The following is a 15,199-nucleotide window of genomic DNA, read 5'->3' as shown; positions in this document are numbered from 1 at the left end:
CGGGCGTCACCGCGCGCGGGCGTCACCGCCGCCGCCGCCGCCGCCGCCGCCGCCGAATTCATCCTTCTTCGTTACCTCTCTCGCGCGACGCCCTCGATCGTCCGAGCGACGCGCGCGCGACGCCCTCAGAGTCACGTCTCTCGTTTCGCGCCGGGTTCGCGCGCTCGCTCGCGCGCGGCGCGAGGTGAAGTGACGACGATGCCGCCCGCGTCGGGGCGAATCGCCACTCGCGCGCGCGACGCACGCCGTGGACGACGCCATGGCGCTCGGCGACGTCGTCGACGACGACGACGATGAGTTTTTCGTCGTGCAAGACGCGAGCGGACGCGTGCACGGGGCGACGACGCGCGGGGCGGATGAAGAAACGTTGTTTCGCGCCGAGGCCTTGGCAAAGTTTTTGGACGTCGACGACGCGCTCGCGGAAAAGTGTCGAGCGATCGAACGCGAAGGGTCGCGATGGTTATCTTCCGTGGACGCGCCGCGATGCGGGGTCGAGCGCGCGGCGCGGGCGGTGTTCGAGCGGTACGCGAAGGGGTGGGAGTACGACGCGGAGACGAGCGGGGTGGAGTTCTGGACGCAGACGGAAAGGGTGGGAACGCATTTCGATAAGGATGAGGAGGCGCGCGAGCGGTATGGAGTGTGGTTGACGCCGCACGTCGCGACGGTGACGTACGTTGAGGGTGACGGCGGGTCGGCGCCGACGGTGGTGTTCGACGGGTTGACGCCGAGGAGTCAGCCGGACGCGGAGAATCACGATGGCAGCGCGTGCGAGCGAACGGTGGTCATGTTTCCCAGTCGAGGGGCACACTTCAAGTTCGACGGTCGTTTCTTGCACGGCGTGTACGAGGAGCTGTCGAGGGATGGCGACGAAGGACGAAGGACGACGCTTCTGGCGAATGTCTGGTTCAATCACAAACCCGTCGGCATCGAGCGTCTTCCCGATAGTTTTACGGACGACTACGAACCACAAATAGTGGAAAGCCCTGAGAGTTTGACGCCGTCCGTGCTCTGCCCGGCGTGTCTGGACGTCTCGCCCATGAAGAAGTGCACCTTTGGGCCGACGGGGACGGAGTACGCACTCGTCGGCGCGACGGATCTGCCGACGGTCGCACTTCGAGCGTGCGCCGACGCTGGAATGTCTCTGATCTTTTTAGAACATCGCGATGGCGATGATATCCGAATCGAAGTTCCGAAGGACGAACCCGACGCAAAGCGTACGAAGGCAACGTAGGTAAAAAATCGTTTCTTGTAACAGAGCTTGAGAGCGTCGATTTCACATCTCACGCGGCTGATGTGCTCGGCGGTTCACCGCCTTGTGAAGTCGTCGATTGTGATCGAATGTACACTGGCGCTGGATTCCATACGAGCACGGGACATGGGGCGTGCGTGACCAAGTACTGCGGGAAAGGACTCATGAATCGAGCGCGCAAGTGACTACTCGACGTCGCTCTGCCCACGACGGCGAGATTCACGTCTGTCAAGTTCAAAAAGTCAATCGTTCGGTCGCGCACGTCGTTCGCCGATCCCGTCCCCGGCTCGAGAGTCATCCGGACCACGCGACCACAAGTGTGAGGGTTCGCCTTCTGAAACTCTTGCACCAGATCGAACGCGCGACACATGTTTTCTTCCACGTCGGCGTCGGTGATGTCCTTCTGCCTCTTTTGCGACTCGGACGAGCAGTGCAACAGGAGCACGACGTCGCTCGGTCGAATGTGCACGTTGACAAAGTACTCAACGAGTCTTCGACTGCTGTTCGAACCGCTCATCGCGATCGCGACGACGCGTTGATCGACGCCGCCGAGCTTTTGTTTCACGAGCTCCGGCTGTACCTCGATTTGCGGAAGCGTCGATCGAAAGAAGCACGTCGGAACCGCGATTCGATTCAACACGTTTTGCGTCACGCTCCCGAGGAGTGCGCGACGAACGAGGCCGTGTCCTCGGCATCCCATGACGATCAAATCTGGTCTCGGTATCGAGATCCAATTATCGTTCCGATACGACGCGTGGTCGCTCGCGAACTCTCCATCGCAGATCGCCTGCACCGTCTCCTCGATCGAAAACTTGCCACACATGGAATCTATCTGCACGCATCGAACCAGCGCGTCCGGAAACGATATCCGTCGATCGAGCATCTCCGCCCGCGCGTGCTCCGAGAGCCAATCCGGGACGCGTCGACTCGCGTCGTCCCCCGCGTCGTCCCGCGCGAGCGGAACCACGCGCACGCCCGGACGCGACCGCGTCGCGTCGTCGTCATCATCCTTCACCCGAACGTCTCCACCGACGCCTCCCGGGCCGTACATCGACGCGCTCGACGCCCCTCGAACGAAGTGCGCGAAGAAGACGTCATCCGCGGGCTCCAACACGCGCGTCTTCTGAAACTCAACCAGCTTGGCGTCGTGCGCGCGCGCGCCCGAGAGCAGGCAGAGGATCGTCCGCTTCATTCGCGGCGTCGCGTTCGCGCCGTTCGCGGCGTCGTCGTCGCCCATCGCGTCGTCGCGCGTCGCGTCGTCGGGCGTCATCGAACGACGATTCATATTTTGCGCCACGCGCGCTAAACCCTGAACCGGACGCGCGCGCGGCATCGTTCGACGCGTCATGTCGACCGCGCGCGGGGCGTTTCGCGCGTTGATGCGCGCCCGCGCGCGGGCGTTCGACGGTGACGCGCGCGCGCTCGATGCGGCGCGGGTGGAGATCCGCGCGAGGTTCGAAGAGGCGAGAGACGCGGACGAGGCGCGGGCGAGCGCGATGATTCGGGAGGCGAACGACGCCGCGAGGTTCATTCGAGAGAACGTGGTGCAGGCGAGACGAGAGGAGGAAGATGGAACGTTTAAGATGGCGGTGGAGGCGAGACACGCGGAGGGACTGACGATTGAGCGGGCGGATGGGAGGGATGACGGCGGGTGCGGGAGCGCGAAGAAGGAAACGTAGACGCCGGACGCGGTCGATCTTTGTATTTTTTACAAGCAAATTGAATAGACGTCGGTTTGAGATACATGTACACGTGTGTAGGCCACGTTCGTTTTCATGAACGCGGCGAGAGATGATAAACCTGAAAACAATGAAATTGTATCCGCGCGACGCTTCGTCCATCTGACGCGAGCGTTTTTTTGCGCGAACTGAAAAAATAGTGTGAAAACTCCCATCGCAGATGACGCGCGATGGCGTGTGAAAAATAAACATGTCACGCTTGGCGAATTTATCAAGCGGGAACGGGACCCTTGAACTCACTCGGAGGGCGGTTCTTATCCTCGTTCTTCGCGAAGCGCCCGCCGACTCGGCGGCGAGTCTCAGCGCGTACCTTTCTCGCCTCGTATTGGATGTGTTTCCCGTACGAGCGAATTTTCTTCTTCGCATGGTAACGTTCCAATACTTTCTTTCGTGCGGAGCCACCCGGGAGCTTGGACAAGCTATCGGGCTCAGCGCCGAAAAACGCTGTGGACGACATTGAGTGCGGAAACGGTTCCTGCGAAACCATGTCCTTCCTGGACGGTCGACCGATTTTCTTTGGCTTGTTCTTCGGCATTCCACCATCAAAGGCGTAGAGACTATCGTTGTTGCCATCGTCCATCCCAGAACTGGTTCCCTGGAGGAACCTATCCACACTTTCGTTGCCCCTGGTCGCCTTGAAAGCGTCGTAGACCTGCTCATCGCTCATCGCTTGCGACGCGGCGCTCTCGTCGTTCGCCGAGCTCACGTCGAAAATTGTCGAAAATTTATAGCCCTCAGTGGGCGATGACATCTTCGCCGCCGCGCGCGGTCCTGGAACGGACGCGCCGAGGCTTTGATCGAGCAAGTCAAACGAGGGCAGACGAATCAAACCTTCGATGAACGCGTCGTCGTCTTCCGCTGACACACTCCCCGCATTCGTCGACGTATCCGGTCGACCAAAATCAAACCGATCAAACGATGGCTCCTCGCTCGGCCGAAGCTGCGATTTCCGCACAAGATTCCAAAACGTCGCGTCGGATACTTCGGCGTCCAACGCGTGCGTCATTGCTTTGCTCCTATTCGACGGCCTCCCTCTTCGCGTCGCCGACTTTCCGAGCGCGTTATACTCCTCCTCACTCAACGCGCACTCGTGAAACGGCCTCAACGTCGCCGCCGGTTCGGAACCGAACGCCTGCGCGCACCGCTCGCACGCCGTCGTCCCGGTGAGCCCGTCGCCGTTTTCAATTGTGATCTGTCACGTCGTCGCATACACGCTGCGTCAGTCAAAACACTCCCCCTTACGCGCACGTGAAATCACATCAAAGCATCCATCGAGTTTCACCGCCGCCCGCGCCCGCGCATCGTCGACGTCGCCATAAAACCGCGTAGACCTAAAAGCGCTTTTTCTAACCGTCGACGCCCTTCATTCACACACACACGCACCTCGGCGCACGCGTGCGAGCACATTCCGCACAGCCACCGTCGCACGTGACGCTCGGCAAACTTATTCGCCCCGTGTACCTGCGCGTACGACGAACCCGGTCGAGAAACGCGCGTCAGTCGCGGAATCCTTCGCTCGACGCGACGCGCCCACGGCGTGCCCTCACGCGGCGATTCACGCCTCTCTCGCGCCCTCGCGACGTCGCGCGCACGCACCGCTCGATCGCATCGAAGGCATAATTTCGCATCGTCCGCGGCGCAGTACAAACGGGCGACGCGCGAGGCGCACGCCTCGCACGGCGCGCGCGGTTGCGCCATCGACGCGACGACGTGTGTCGACGCGCCGAGCCTAGACGCTTTTTCGCCCACCGTCGCCTTCGGGGACGGTTCTCCCAAAGGCGTGAAAGGCGCGGTCGACCGGTCGACGCCTTTCGAATGCGCACCGGTGTGGATGCACTTTTTGATAGTGCGGGTGTGTGCGTGCGTCCTGAGTCCTGAACCGAGGCGGAGTCCACGCGCGGGCGCGGCGCGCGGGCGCGACGGCGACGGCGACGCCGGCGCGCGCGACGGCTTCGGGGTCATCTGAAGCCGTGCCCGTCGACGTGCGCGTCCTCGAGCGCGCGCGCGGCGTCTCGCGCGCGGACGCGATCGAGGAGGTCTCGGATCTCCGATCGGTCGGCGTACCGCGTCGCCTGCGAGCGCGCGAGAGAGAGCGCGCGGTCAGCGCGCGCGGTCGTGCCCGTCGTCGCGCCCGTCGTTTCCGCGCGTCGGGAGTGGAGAACCGCGCGTTCGCGTCGTCGCGTCGTCGTCGTCGGTCGTCGCGCGCGCACCTCGGGGGCGGCGTCGAGGGCGTCGAGCGCCTCGGTCATCGCGCGCGTCAACGGTTCATCCTCCAGCGCCGCCTTACGGTCCATCTTCGGCGATACCTGCGCGCGACGATCGATCGATCGATCGTCACATCATCGCTCAGTCATCGCCCGCGTCCACGCCCGCGCGCGTCGCGGGACGTCGTCGGAAGACGCGACGTGGTGAAGTGTACGAAAAATCAACGCGTCGTCGCAACGGCACCGAGTCCACCGCGCGTCGCCCGTCCATCGTCCGCGTCGCGCGCACCTGCACGAAACCATCGACACCGCTCGCGTCGGCGTCGTCTCGCGCGCTCGCGACGGCGGTGTCGAACGTGGACGCGCGCGCACCCATAACTGCGCTCGAGCGGCACACAATGGCGCACCGCGCGCGCGCTTTCGTCCTCTGCACGCTCGCGCTGATCCTGCGCGGCGCGACGCGCGCGCACGCGTTCGGTAACGGCGCCGGATCGTGCGCGCACGGCGGCGTCGGGCACGGCGCGAGCGAAACATCGGGCGGTGGAGATATTTTCTCGATCGTCATCGGTGCCTCGGGCGTCGATGTCCCGAGCGCGACGGTGCCCGTGGGCGTCAAGAGCGTCTCCGGAAAGACGTTTAAGGGGTTCCTGCTGCGCGTCGTGCGAGACGACGACGGCGTGGCGGTTGGGTCGTTCGGGGAGGACATGCCGAGCGGGACGCGCAGGGCGGACGGTTGCGAGCGGTTCGCGACGCACGCACGGAGTCACATTCGCGGATACGAAGAGAGCGTGATGCCGTGGATAGTGCCGACGTTAGATGTGGGGACCCGGGTGCGGTTCGAGGCGACGATCGTGGTGTCGTACTCGGTGTGGTACACCGCGACGCGGACGGTGGTAGTCGGCGACGGCGACGCGGATGAGGGCGTGAAGTACGACGAAACGCGGGCGCCGGCGAGAGCGCCGGGCGGAGCGAAGGCACCGAGTGTCGACGCAGCGCTCGCGGGGGGATGGACAGGCGAGTCTCCGAAGGATGGGGCGGTGAAAGCGCGCGACGTTGGCGTGGTGCGAACAGCGGAAGACGTCGATCAGGGGCGGCGGCTCAGCGACGCGGCCGTCGTTCACGGAGCGGTGATGTCCATCGCGTGGTTGATAGTATCACCGGGAGCGTCATTGATCGCGAGATACGGGAAGAAGTACGATCCATGGTGGTTTCGAGCGCACAGAAACGCGCAGTGCGTGGCGCTCGGCGTCACCGTCGTCGCCGCGTACGTCATATGCGCGGCGCGCGGATGGGACAAACCTTGGGGTCCGCACGGGAAGTACGGTCTTATCGTCATTCTCCTCGGTGCTATCCAACTGTTCGGTGGATTTATTCGAAAGAACGTGCCGCGCCCGGAGTTCCGTCGATGGCACCGCGCGCTCGGCGTCGGCACGTCAGCGCTCGCCGCGTACAACTGCACCATCGGCGCCGGCATGCTCAAGCGTCTCGAAGCCGTGCGAGATCCAAACTCTTCCGCCTCCGCGGCGCCACATTTGGTAAATCTGTGCCTGTTCGCCGTAGCCGTCGTCAGCGTTCTACTCGAGAGCCATCGCAGGGACGCGACGAGGCGCAACAAATCCGTCAAGTCCATGGTCTGATCGCGCCTCTCGACTCAAACTTAGTTCGTCGCTCATTGAATAGTAATCCTGGCGTCATCGCCCATTCGCTGGACGCGACGCATTCATATGCACGATCGACGTTCCGCGCGTCTGCTCGGCGTTTGAAAACAGTTATCCAGCCCTATCCTTCACACATCACTCCGACGCGCGGCGCTTCATGCCCCTCCGACGCGTCATCGCGCTCGTCCTCGGTGCACTCGTCGCCGTTCCCGACGGCGCGCGCGCGAGGGCGTTGATTCAAACCGACGCGGCGCGATGTCCGAGCGTCGGTTCGAAATCCCACGGCGGTTGTGACGACGCCGTGCGCTCGCTCTCCGCACCGTTCGACATGTGGGAGCTCGCGCGATCGTGGACCCCTGGTTTCTGCGGCGGTACCCCCGGGGCGTGCTCGAAGAGGGAGTGCAGGGGCGACGGGGCGACGGACGCGCTGACCTTGCACGGGCTGTGGCCGAGCTACGTCGAGGCGACGGGTTCGAGGAAGTGTTATTGGCCACAGAACTGCGTGAAGCCGAGATGGTATCCGGCGAGCGAGCCGTGGGCGTTCGATAAAACAATCCTTCCGCGCGGAAAGGCGACGGAGCGGACGGCCCCGGCGTGGACGCTTGACGATTTGGGCTCCCACGAGTGGGCTAAGCACGGGACTTGCGCGGCGTGGCTAGATGCGAGCGGTGAAACGCGCGGGATGACCCAGCGTGAGTTCTATAATGTCACGTTCGCGTTGGCAGAAACGCTCGGGACACCGGACGCGCTCGTGCGAGCGGCGGGCTCGGATCTCTCGCTCGCGGAGGCGCAGGCGGCATTCGGCGGCGAGACGCGCGTCGCGCTCGGATGCACTCGGAAGTGTGTTCTCGTCCAGGCCGTGCAGTGCTTCGCCAGGGCCGTGGATGGGGGTGTGGGTGAACCCATCGATTGCCCGTGTGTCGGTGTGCGCGATAGTCGCTACGATAATTCGTGCGCGGCTCAATGCGAGCGCGTACGCGTGCTCTCGCCCGAGCAGACGGGGTGCGATGATGACCTCAAGCTCGTCGTCGCCGCGAGCTGAGCGATTCGACACGATCATATATATGACGTCATCGCGCACCGTTGTTGTATTTCACGCATTCTTTCGCTCTCTCTCGCGCTCTCTCTCGCGCGCTCGTCGGTTACGCCGCTCGCCCGCGCCGCACTCGTCGACGCCGCCGCGACGATGTCCGACGCCTTCGCGTCGTTCAATGAGGCGTGGGACGACTTCACCGCCAGAGTCGCCGCCGGTTGGGACGGCTTTTTCAGCTCAACGAACAGACGACGCGACGAGAGCGGACGAATCGCTCGAGCTCGCGCGACTGGAATCGTGAGCGAACGCGACGCCGGACACGTCGCTCTGCCGTCGTACGCGTGCGAACTGGGAGAGAAGGTGCGCGTTTTAGACATAGGGCAGAATGCGATCGCTTCGTTGGAGGAGCAGGCGCTCGGAAGGCTCACGGGGACGACGCAGGCGCGGCTGGACGGGAACGCGCTCCGCGCGCTCCCGCGCGCGCTGTTCGACATGACGCGTTTGCGAACGCTAGACGTGCGAGGAAATCGCCTGCGCGCCATACCAGACGCTATAGATCGTTTGCGGGCGCTGGAGCAGTTGAACATGGACGATAACGAGCTGGAGACGCTCCCGGCGAGTCTCGGACGGTTGACGCGGCTGCGTCGCGTGACGGCGAGCGGGAACAAATTGCGAGATTTCGCGTGCGCGGCCGCGCTTGGATCGTGCGACGCGCTCGAGGTGGTATCGTTCGCAAAAAATGTGAGGATGCGAGGCGCGATTCCGTCGAGTTGGTCGCGTCTCGAGAGATTGAAGGAGATCGACGTCGACGAGACGGCGGTGGAGTCGGTACCGGCGGAAATTTTCTCCGGGTGCGTCGCCCTTCACACCCTCAGCGCTCGCGCGTGCTCAAATCTGGATATTGGCGCGCTCAAATCAACCCCTGGATACGACGAATACGACCGTCGTCGCGTCGACAAGCACACCAAGCAAATCGAGTCCAGAGTGCTCCTCGACTCGGCGCGTCTCGACGAGCGCCTCGGGTAACCCCTCGCGCCCGCGCTCGCGCCGCGTCCAACGCCCATCGTCATCACATTATCACCCAACGATTCTTTTCCACCCCCCATCCGCCCGTCGCACCGCCCGCGCGTCCGACGGATGGAAAATCATCCATCCGCCCGCGCCGCGCCACCGTGAAATGTGCCACGCGTCGCATTCACGCGTCCCGCACTCCGCGCCGCGCGACACCGCGTCCCGGCGCGTCCGGCGCCCCCCGCGCGGCGGATCTCATCGCCGACGCGCTCGCGGGACGGTCGCGTCGCCGCGTCGGCGCCCCGCGCGCCCGTGGGACCACATCCGTGGTCGATGCTCTTCTCCGAGGAACACAAGGCGCTGGCGTCGGTCGATCCCGAGGCGACGCCGGACGAGCGGTTCGGTGGTTTCTGGAACTCGGTGTGGAACCTCGGCGTCGCGGCGGAGGACGCGGCGCGAACGGTGGCGTTGGCGGATCTGCACGATCGAGGGGGGGCGGAGGAGATGGAAAGGCCGGGCGCGGAGGAGGCGGACGCCGTCGCGCGCACGGCGGAGGCGGTTGAAAGGGAGCGACGTCGGGAGCGTGAACGGCTTCGAAGCATTCGACGACGACGGAATCAGACGGAGGAACAACGCGAACACGAGCGTCAGCGCTCGCGGCGTCGACGTCAGGCGATGTCAGCCGAGCAGAAGAAGGCGCACGCGCGCGCGAAGCACAAGCTTCGAAAGACGATGAAGCAGCGGAAGGAAACGCTCCAGGCCGCGGAGGTCCTCGCGACCGTGGTCGCGGAAACCCAATGATTATGCGACCAAAAGTCCGGTCAAGAACTGGTACACGGTGAACCGAGCACCACGTATACTAAAGGTGAAATACCGCGCCCCATTGTTGTACCAAAGTTGTATTGAAAGCCGCCGTTAACCGGTACAGTTACCAGTAGCTATTTCGAAGTCGTTCGTGAAAAGTGCGCGCGCTGTTGTGCACGTCGTCGTTCACGCTAATTGTGATGATGGTGGCTCCAATCGATTCGTTGTTACATGAAGCGTCACTTTTTGCGTCTCATCACTGAGCGGGTGTCATCATCAAGGCGCTGCCTTTCTCGCCCGCGCGGATGTGAAGTAGTGTCTCGGTCGTCGCTCGCTTCGGTCGCGGATTCATTCTACTCAGTTTCGTCGGTCGCGGCGACAGTCGCGGGCTCGTCGGCGCTCACCGTTTCATCAGCCTCCTCTTCGGTGGCTGGCGGAGGGACGACGTACGAGACGGCGCCGTACATGCCCGGATAGCCGGGGTACGGCACCTGATGCATCATAGGATGCATCGCGCCCATGACGTGCGGCGGCATGCCCATCGCCATGTGCGGGTACATTGCGTACGGAGGGTAGAATGGGCCTTGAGATCCGTATCGCTTGGACCCGTAACCCCCCAAACCGTTGGGTAAGTGACGAGCATCGTCGGGGCGTCCGACGTGTCGCATCGCTTCGCTCACGTCGATCATCTTGCCCATGAACGGCATTTGGCGCTGCGCCTTGACCATTTCCGCGACGGCCACATCGGCGAAAACGATAAAGCCGTATCCCTTGCTCACCCCTGTCCGCCTATCGTAGATGAGCTTGACACTGAGAACGACGCCGTAGTGAGAGAAGAACCAACCGAGCGCCTCGGGCGTGGCCTCGATCGGGAGCCCTCCGCAAAACACGGTGCTCTCCGTCCCCGGCGCACACGATGACGCTGAGGCCCCGCTACCCTCGCTCTCGTACTCGGTCTGATCATCCATAGAACCGACGTAGTTCGGGCTGCTCGCCAGCGTCGCCCCCTTCGCGGTCACCTTTGATCCCGGTCGAGCCACCGGAACGGCCGCTCCGCTCTTGCGAGGCTGTCGACCACCCTCCCCAATGGATATTCTCGCCACAAGATCGCTCAGAGAGTCTCTGGAACCACCGCTCGAGAGCCTCGAAGCGCGCGCTCGATGCCCGCCCACTGGCTCGTCCCGAGTGGCCTCCTTCACGTCCACCGCCTTCCCGTCGATCACCAACTTCTCCAGCGTCTTCACCTTCCGCGCCACATCGACATCAAAAAATTTCACGAATCCGTACCCCTTCCGCGCCATCGTTTGTCGATCGTAGATCAACTTGACGCTCTCCACCGGGCCGAAATTCTTCTCAAAGTGCGCGCGCACCGCGTCTTCGTCGCTCTCGTGCGACGTCCCGCCGATGAACACCGTGCGCTCTCGAGAGTCATCGCTCACGCTCAATCGCGCGCGTCTACGCTCATCCTCCGCGCCCTCGCTCGCGTGCTCGATCGCCTTCGCCTCGTCCCTCTCGTCGTCCGAGACCTTCTCGTCGGCATCGACGTCACGCGTCGACGCATCGTGCGGTATCGTCTTCGTCCCCTTCGCGCGCGCGTCCGCGTCCACGGACGCGTCCGCGTCCACGGACGCGATCACTCGAACGCTCGCCTCCGTCGTCATCGGTGGCGTATCGCGCGCGTCGACGAGCGACGTCGACGACGCGTCGCGCGCGACGTGGGCGTGGATTAATCACGACGTGGCTTTTTCAAAGGGGGTATCGGCGAGTCGTGAGTCGTGAAAAATCGACGCGCGTGAAAAATCAACCGACGTCACACGAGACGTGGCCTCGGGAGATGCAGATGTCGTACATTACGGACGTGCGCGCGATGTGCGTAGATTTTTGTGTGTACGCGTGACGCATCGCGCGAGGCGCGGTCTCGGGGGGTGGAGATGCCGTACATTACGTCCATTCGCGGTGTGTGGGATGGATCGGGGACGAGGCGACGCGACCGAGGGGCGGGACGCGCGACCGAGGGGCGGGAACGGCGCTCGGGGGGGGTATCGCGCGTTGGGAAGATTGGCGTGCGTCGTACGCGAACGAGTGTGATTACACGCGTCGCGCGCGGCGTCTACGCGGGCGTCGAACGCGCGCGGAGCGCGCGACGGGGCGGGTGGAATTCGCCGTCGCGGCTTCTCGAGGCGCGCGAGGCTTAGAGCCTGTGCGTGGCGCCGCACTTGCCGCAGTAGACGCGGTCAAAGTGGTGGGCCAAGAAGACACCGGCGCCGCACGTCGCGGACGTGCACTCCTTGCGGAGGCGTTCGACCTTGCCGGCGTCGTCAACCTTGTAGAGCTTCAAGATGGCGAGCTTCACCTTCTTGTGCACGTGCTTGACCTTCTTCGGCTTGGTGTACGTCTTCTTCTTACGCTTCTTACCACCCCCGCGCAAGCGCAACACCAAGTGGAGCGTGGACTCCTTTTGGATGTTGTAGTCGGCGAGCGTGCGGCCGTCCTCGAGTTGCTTACCCGCGAAGATCAGACGTTGCTGATCCGGCGGGATCCCCTCCTTATCTTGGATCTTCGCCTTCACGTTGTCGATGGTGTCCGAGGACTCCACCTCCAAGGTGATGGTCTTACCCGTCACTGCGATCGTCGAACGAACGAAGTGCGCTCAGTCAGTCTTCGAGCTCTGGAAACACACTCACTCGGAATCATGAACTTCGTCGGCTCATCGAGGTCGACGTCCATCGTCCCCACGTCGACGCCGCATTCGATGACGAACGTTATCATTCACGCGATTCCATCCCTTCGCTCCCGATCACGCGTCGAATCGCCCACGACACCGCGCGAGTCATCATCATCATCAAGCCCTAACCCGCGATCGCCCGCGCGCCGATTCCTCGCTGCTCTGTCGATTCTCTACGCGCGCGCGTCGCGTCGCGGTGCGGAACGTACGGGTCTTAACGAAAATTTGCATCTTTACCGTGCTCGGGAGAAACGTCCGTCGTCGCGCGGCTGCGAGAGGCGGCTCGCGCCGCGAGGACGCCGAATTCGAGGTGCTTACAAAACCCCAGCGGAGGAAATGATCGTATGGCTTTTCATGACTTTTTATGCGTCACGAAAACGACGGTTCGTGTCTCACCGAAAGGTCGACGCGATGGCACACCGCGACGCGTGCGAGCGCGCGCGATGGACGCATCGCGCGCGTCTATGGATGCGGAATCAACGCGTATCGAAGGCGTGGCGATGAAGGAGGCGACGGTGGCTGTGACGAGCGAAGATGAGGATGATTTCGAAGATGAGGATGGATTTTGTTTGGTGAGCGACGAGAGCGCGAGGCGAGACGCGCGGGCGTTCGTGGCGTCGTGCGTGGACGATTGCGATATAGAAACGATAGAGGCGGATGATATTCGTCGAGCGATCGCGAGGGCGATGCTAGAGGCGCGAGAACGAAGCGGTCGGGGTAAAGGGTGGCGCGCGAGAGCGAGACGGACGAGACGATGGACCAGACGCGCGTGGCGATGGACCAAGAGCGCGAAAAAAGCGTCGGTGGCGCTTCAACATCCGTGGACACGACGAGTGGCGATGGCGGTGATGTGTGGAACGGGTCGAGTGGCGTGGACGACGATGGTGGCATGGGCGATGTGGTGACACGCTTCTATTTGAGACGCGTCGATCGCATTCAGACGAGACGAGACGAGACGAGAAGACATGCAAGTATTGTAAACAAGAATGAATGGTTTTCTGGGTACAACGTGCTAATCGTGTGTTAAGTGAATTTCGTCGGCGCCGTCGCCGCGGTATCGCTGAATCCCGCGCGCTGCCAGTCGCATTGCGCTCGAAGACCGACGCGGCGCTTCATCTCGAGCGTCGTCTCCGCCGGAATCAGATTGCTCTCAATCGCGAGCCTTGTGAGGGTTTTGTTCTCATCCATGGCATCCATGAGCTCATTCGCCCCGTCTTTTCCTATGGTGTTTCGAGTCAAGTCGAGCGTTTCCAACGACGTATTCTCGCGGAGATCGGATGCGAGATCCGAGGCGCCCGAATCGCCCAACGCATTTGAGCCCAAGTTCAGCGTCTTAAGGCTGTTGTTCTCACCGAGCGCATCGGCGATCCACCAAGCATCATCATCCGTCATCTCATTCGCCTGTAGACTAAGCTGTTTCAGATTTGAAGCCTTGGACTTGAGTGATTTCGCGATCCACTTCGTCCCGTCTCTCAATGAATTATTCGACAGATCCAAATCCTCGACGTCATTCAAAGATTCCGCGAGCGCGTGCGCGCCGTCTGAACCCACGGTGTTACACTTTAAATCAAGTCGTTTTAACATTTTAGACGCTCGACCGACGGCATCGTCGTCTCCACCGCCGTGCACGTCCATGTCATCGTCATCCGATCGGTGGCGTTTGCGCAAAGCCTCTGCGATCGCGCGCGCTCCGTCCGCGCCGATCCCATTGAATCCCAGGGATAAATTCTCAAGCGAGCCTAAACCGTGCTGTGCGAACGCGTGCGCCCCGTGATCACCGCATCCGTTGTGTTGTAGATCTAAATCTCGAAGGTTTGAAGCGCCGGCAATTGCTGCGACGAGTGCGCGTACCCCCTCCGCGCCGATCAAGTTCTGCGCCACGTTGAGCGCCTTGAGCGAGGATTTCTCCCTCGAGAGCGCACACGAGAGCGCCAACGCACCGTCTGCGCCCAATGAGTTCGCCTTGAGATCTAATCTCTCCAGAGGACACCCATTTTCATCCAGAACCTCCACGAGCGCCTTCGCGGCGTCGACGCCGAGTCCGCAAGACGACACGTCCAAGTTTCTCAGCGACCGCGCGTCGCCCTTGAGCGCCCCGATGAGAGTCGTGAACCCGTCGACGCTCAACCCTTTCCCACCGCGCAAAGTGAGCGAGGTCAGGCGCTCTAAATTCGACGCGCCGCCGAACCCGCCGCGCAGCGCCAGTCCTAACAACCACGCCGCGCCGTCTCGCGGTCTCCGAACCTCCAGCGCCAGTTCCGCCCCTCGGTCGCTCGCCAACGTCTCCGCGACCGCGTTCGCTTCGTCCAGCGCGCGCATCTCGTCCTCCACGCCTAAATCCAGCGTCGCCGCGCGTCGTCGCGCCTTCGCCCGCGGCGGCGTCCGTCCCCCGCGTCGCCGCCCACCCAACCCGCGCACCCCGTCCCCCCACCCGCCGTCGAACGCGAGCGTGAGCCCTTCAAGCGCCTCCGCCGCCGCTCCCGCCCCTCGCGCGCGCTTCACCGCGCCGTAGCGCTCCTCGAACGCGCCGATGTCATCGCGCTCGCGCGTCGCTCGAACGCCCAAGAAATCCAGCGTCTCCGCCGCCCGCGCGCGCGCCGCGGACGTCGTCGCCAGCGCGTCCGCGTCCTCGTCCGACGACTCGCTCGCGCTGGACATCGCGCGCGCGGCGCGGTGTCGCGCGAGGCGACGGATGGCGCGCGACGCGGCACATCGCGTCGCGACGAGAATGGTTGAACTCCGGCGTCGACCGCGCGCACCGCTCGCGTCGACGTCG

The 15,199-nt window shown here is 63.2% G+C and overlaps 13 protein-coding genes across 13 annotated transcripts; 7 read left to right on the top strand and 6 right to left on the bottom strand.

The window, feature by feature from the left end:
- Positions 1–259: 259 nt before the first annotated feature.
- Positions 260–1,231, top strand: OT_ostta07g01010 (unnamed product; the record flags this gene model as incomplete). Its single annotated transcript, XM_022983735.1, has 1 exon — positions 260–1,231. One exon carries the CDS (start codon positions 260–262, stop codon positions 1,229–1,231), a length of 972 nt encoding a protein of 323 aa, XP_022839370.1.
- Positions 1,232–1,280: 49 nt separating this feature from the next.
- On the bottom strand, positions 1,281–2,486 carry OT_ostta07g01000 (Rossmann-like alpha/beta/alpha sandwich fold; the record flags this gene model as incomplete). The annotated part of the gene is made up of 1 exon (XM_003080149.1): positions 1,281–2,486. The coding sequence occupies one exon, from the start codon at positions 2,484–2,486 to the stop codon at positions 1,281–1,283; it is 1,206 nt and encodes a 401-aa protein (XP_003080197.1).
- Positions 2,487–2,595: 109 nt separating this feature from the next.
- On the top strand, positions 2,596–2,928 carry OT_ostta07g00990 (unnamed product; the record flags this gene model as incomplete). Its single annotated transcript, XM_022983733.1, has 1 exon — positions 2,596–2,928. The coding sequence occupies one exon, from the start codon at positions 2,596–2,598 to the stop codon at positions 2,926–2,928; it is 333 nt and encodes a 110-aa protein (XP_022839369.1).
- Positions 2,929–3,199: 271 nt separating this feature from the next.
- Positions 3,200–4,686, bottom strand: OT_ostta07g00980 (Zinc finger, B-box; the record flags this gene model as incomplete). Its single annotated transcript, XM_022983732.1, has 3 exons — positions 3,200–4,180; positions 4,372–4,449; positions 4,585–4,686. 3 exons carry the CDS (start codon positions 4,684–4,686, stop codon positions 3,200–3,202), a joined length of 1,161 nt encoding a protein of 386 aa, XP_022839368.1.
- A 260-nt stretch (positions 4,687–4,946) lies between these two features.
- Positions 4,947–5,568, bottom strand: OT_ostta07g00970 (unnamed product; the record flags this gene model as incomplete). The annotated part of the gene is made up of 3 exons (XM_022983731.1): positions 4,947–5,060; positions 5,199–5,294; positions 5,482–5,568. The coding sequence occupies 3 exons, from the start codon at positions 5,566–5,568 to the stop codon at positions 4,947–4,949; spliced, it is 297 nt and encodes a 98-aa protein (XP_022839367.1).
- A 22-nt stretch (positions 5,569–5,590) lies between these two features.
- On the top strand, positions 5,591–6,829 carry OT_ostta07g00960 (Cytochrome b561/ferric reductase transmembrane; the record flags this gene model as incomplete). Its single annotated transcript, XM_003080146.2, has 1 exon — positions 5,591–6,829. The coding sequence occupies one exon, from the start codon at positions 5,591–5,593 to the stop codon at positions 6,827–6,829; it is 1,239 nt and encodes a 412-aa protein (XP_003080194.2).
- Positions 6,830–7,007: 178 nt separating this feature from the next.
- Positions 7,008–7,892, top strand: OT_ostta07g00950 (Ribonuclease T2, active site; the record flags this gene model as incomplete). Its single annotated transcript, XM_003080145.1, has 1 exon — positions 7,008–7,892. The coding sequence occupies one exon, from the start codon at positions 7,008–7,010 to the stop codon at positions 7,890–7,892; it is 885 nt and encodes a 294-aa protein (XP_003080193.1).
- A 144-nt stretch (positions 7,893–8,036) lies between these two features.
- On the top strand, positions 8,037–8,909 carry OT_ostta07g00940 (Leucine-rich repeat, typical subtype; the record flags this gene model as incomplete). Its single annotated transcript, XM_003080144.1, has 1 exon — positions 8,037–8,909. One exon carries the CDS (start codon positions 8,037–8,039, stop codon positions 8,907–8,909), a length of 873 nt encoding a protein of 290 aa, XP_003080192.1.
- Positions 8,910–9,227: 318 nt separating this feature from the next.
- On the top strand, positions 9,228–9,695 carry OT_ostta07g00930 (unnamed product; the record flags this gene model as incomplete). Its single annotated transcript, XM_003080143.1, has 1 exon — positions 9,228–9,695. One exon carries the CDS (start codon positions 9,228–9,230, stop codon positions 9,693–9,695), a length of 468 nt encoding a protein of 155 aa, XP_003080191.1.
- A 356-nt stretch (positions 9,696–10,051) lies between these two features.
- Positions 10,052–11,359, bottom strand: OT_ostta07g00920 (Nucleotide-binding, alpha-beta plait; the record flags this gene model as incomplete). Its single annotated transcript, XM_003080142.1, has 1 exon — positions 10,052–11,359. One exon carries the CDS (start codon positions 11,357–11,359, stop codon positions 10,052–10,054), a length of 1,308 nt encoding a protein of 435 aa, XP_003080190.1.
- A 530-nt stretch (positions 11,360–11,889) lies between these two features.
- On the bottom strand, positions 11,890–12,654 carry OT_ostta07g00910 (Ubiquitin supergroup; the record flags this gene model as incomplete). Its single annotated transcript, XM_022983730.1, has 2 exons — positions 11,890–12,320; positions 12,633–12,654. The coding sequence occupies 2 exons, from the start codon at positions 12,652–12,654 to the stop codon at positions 11,890–11,892; spliced, it is 453 nt and encodes a 150-aa protein (XP_022839366.1).
- Positions 12,655–12,866: 212 nt separating this feature from the next.
- Positions 12,867–13,328, top strand: OT_ostta07g00900 (unnamed product; the record flags this gene model as incomplete). Its single annotated transcript, XM_022983729.1, has 1 exon — positions 12,867–13,328. One exon carries the CDS (start codon positions 12,867–12,869, stop codon positions 13,326–13,328), a length of 462 nt encoding a protein of 153 aa, XP_022839365.1.
- Positions 13,329–13,446: 118 nt separating this feature from the next.
- OT_ostta07g00890 (Leucine-rich repeat, ribonuclease inhibitor subtype) lies at positions 13,447–15,081 on the bottom strand (the record flags this gene model as incomplete). Its single annotated transcript, XM_022983728.1, has 1 exon — positions 13,447–15,081. One exon carries the CDS (start codon positions 15,079–15,081, stop codon positions 13,447–13,449), a length of 1,635 nt encoding a protein of 544 aa, XP_022839364.1.
- Between the last annotated feature and the right edge of the window lie 118 nt (positions 15,082–15,199).

The sequence above is a fragment of the Ostreococcus tauri genome (assembly GCF_000214015.3).
Source record: "Ostreococcus tauri WGS project CAID00000000 data, contig chromosome 07, whole genome shotgun sequence".
Taxonomy (NCBI): domain Eukaryota; kingdom Viridiplantae; phylum Chlorophyta; class Mamiellophyceae; order Mamiellales; family Bathycoccaceae; genus Ostreococcus; species Ostreococcus tauri.
This window is presented reverse-complemented; position numbering and strand designations above follow the sequence as displayed.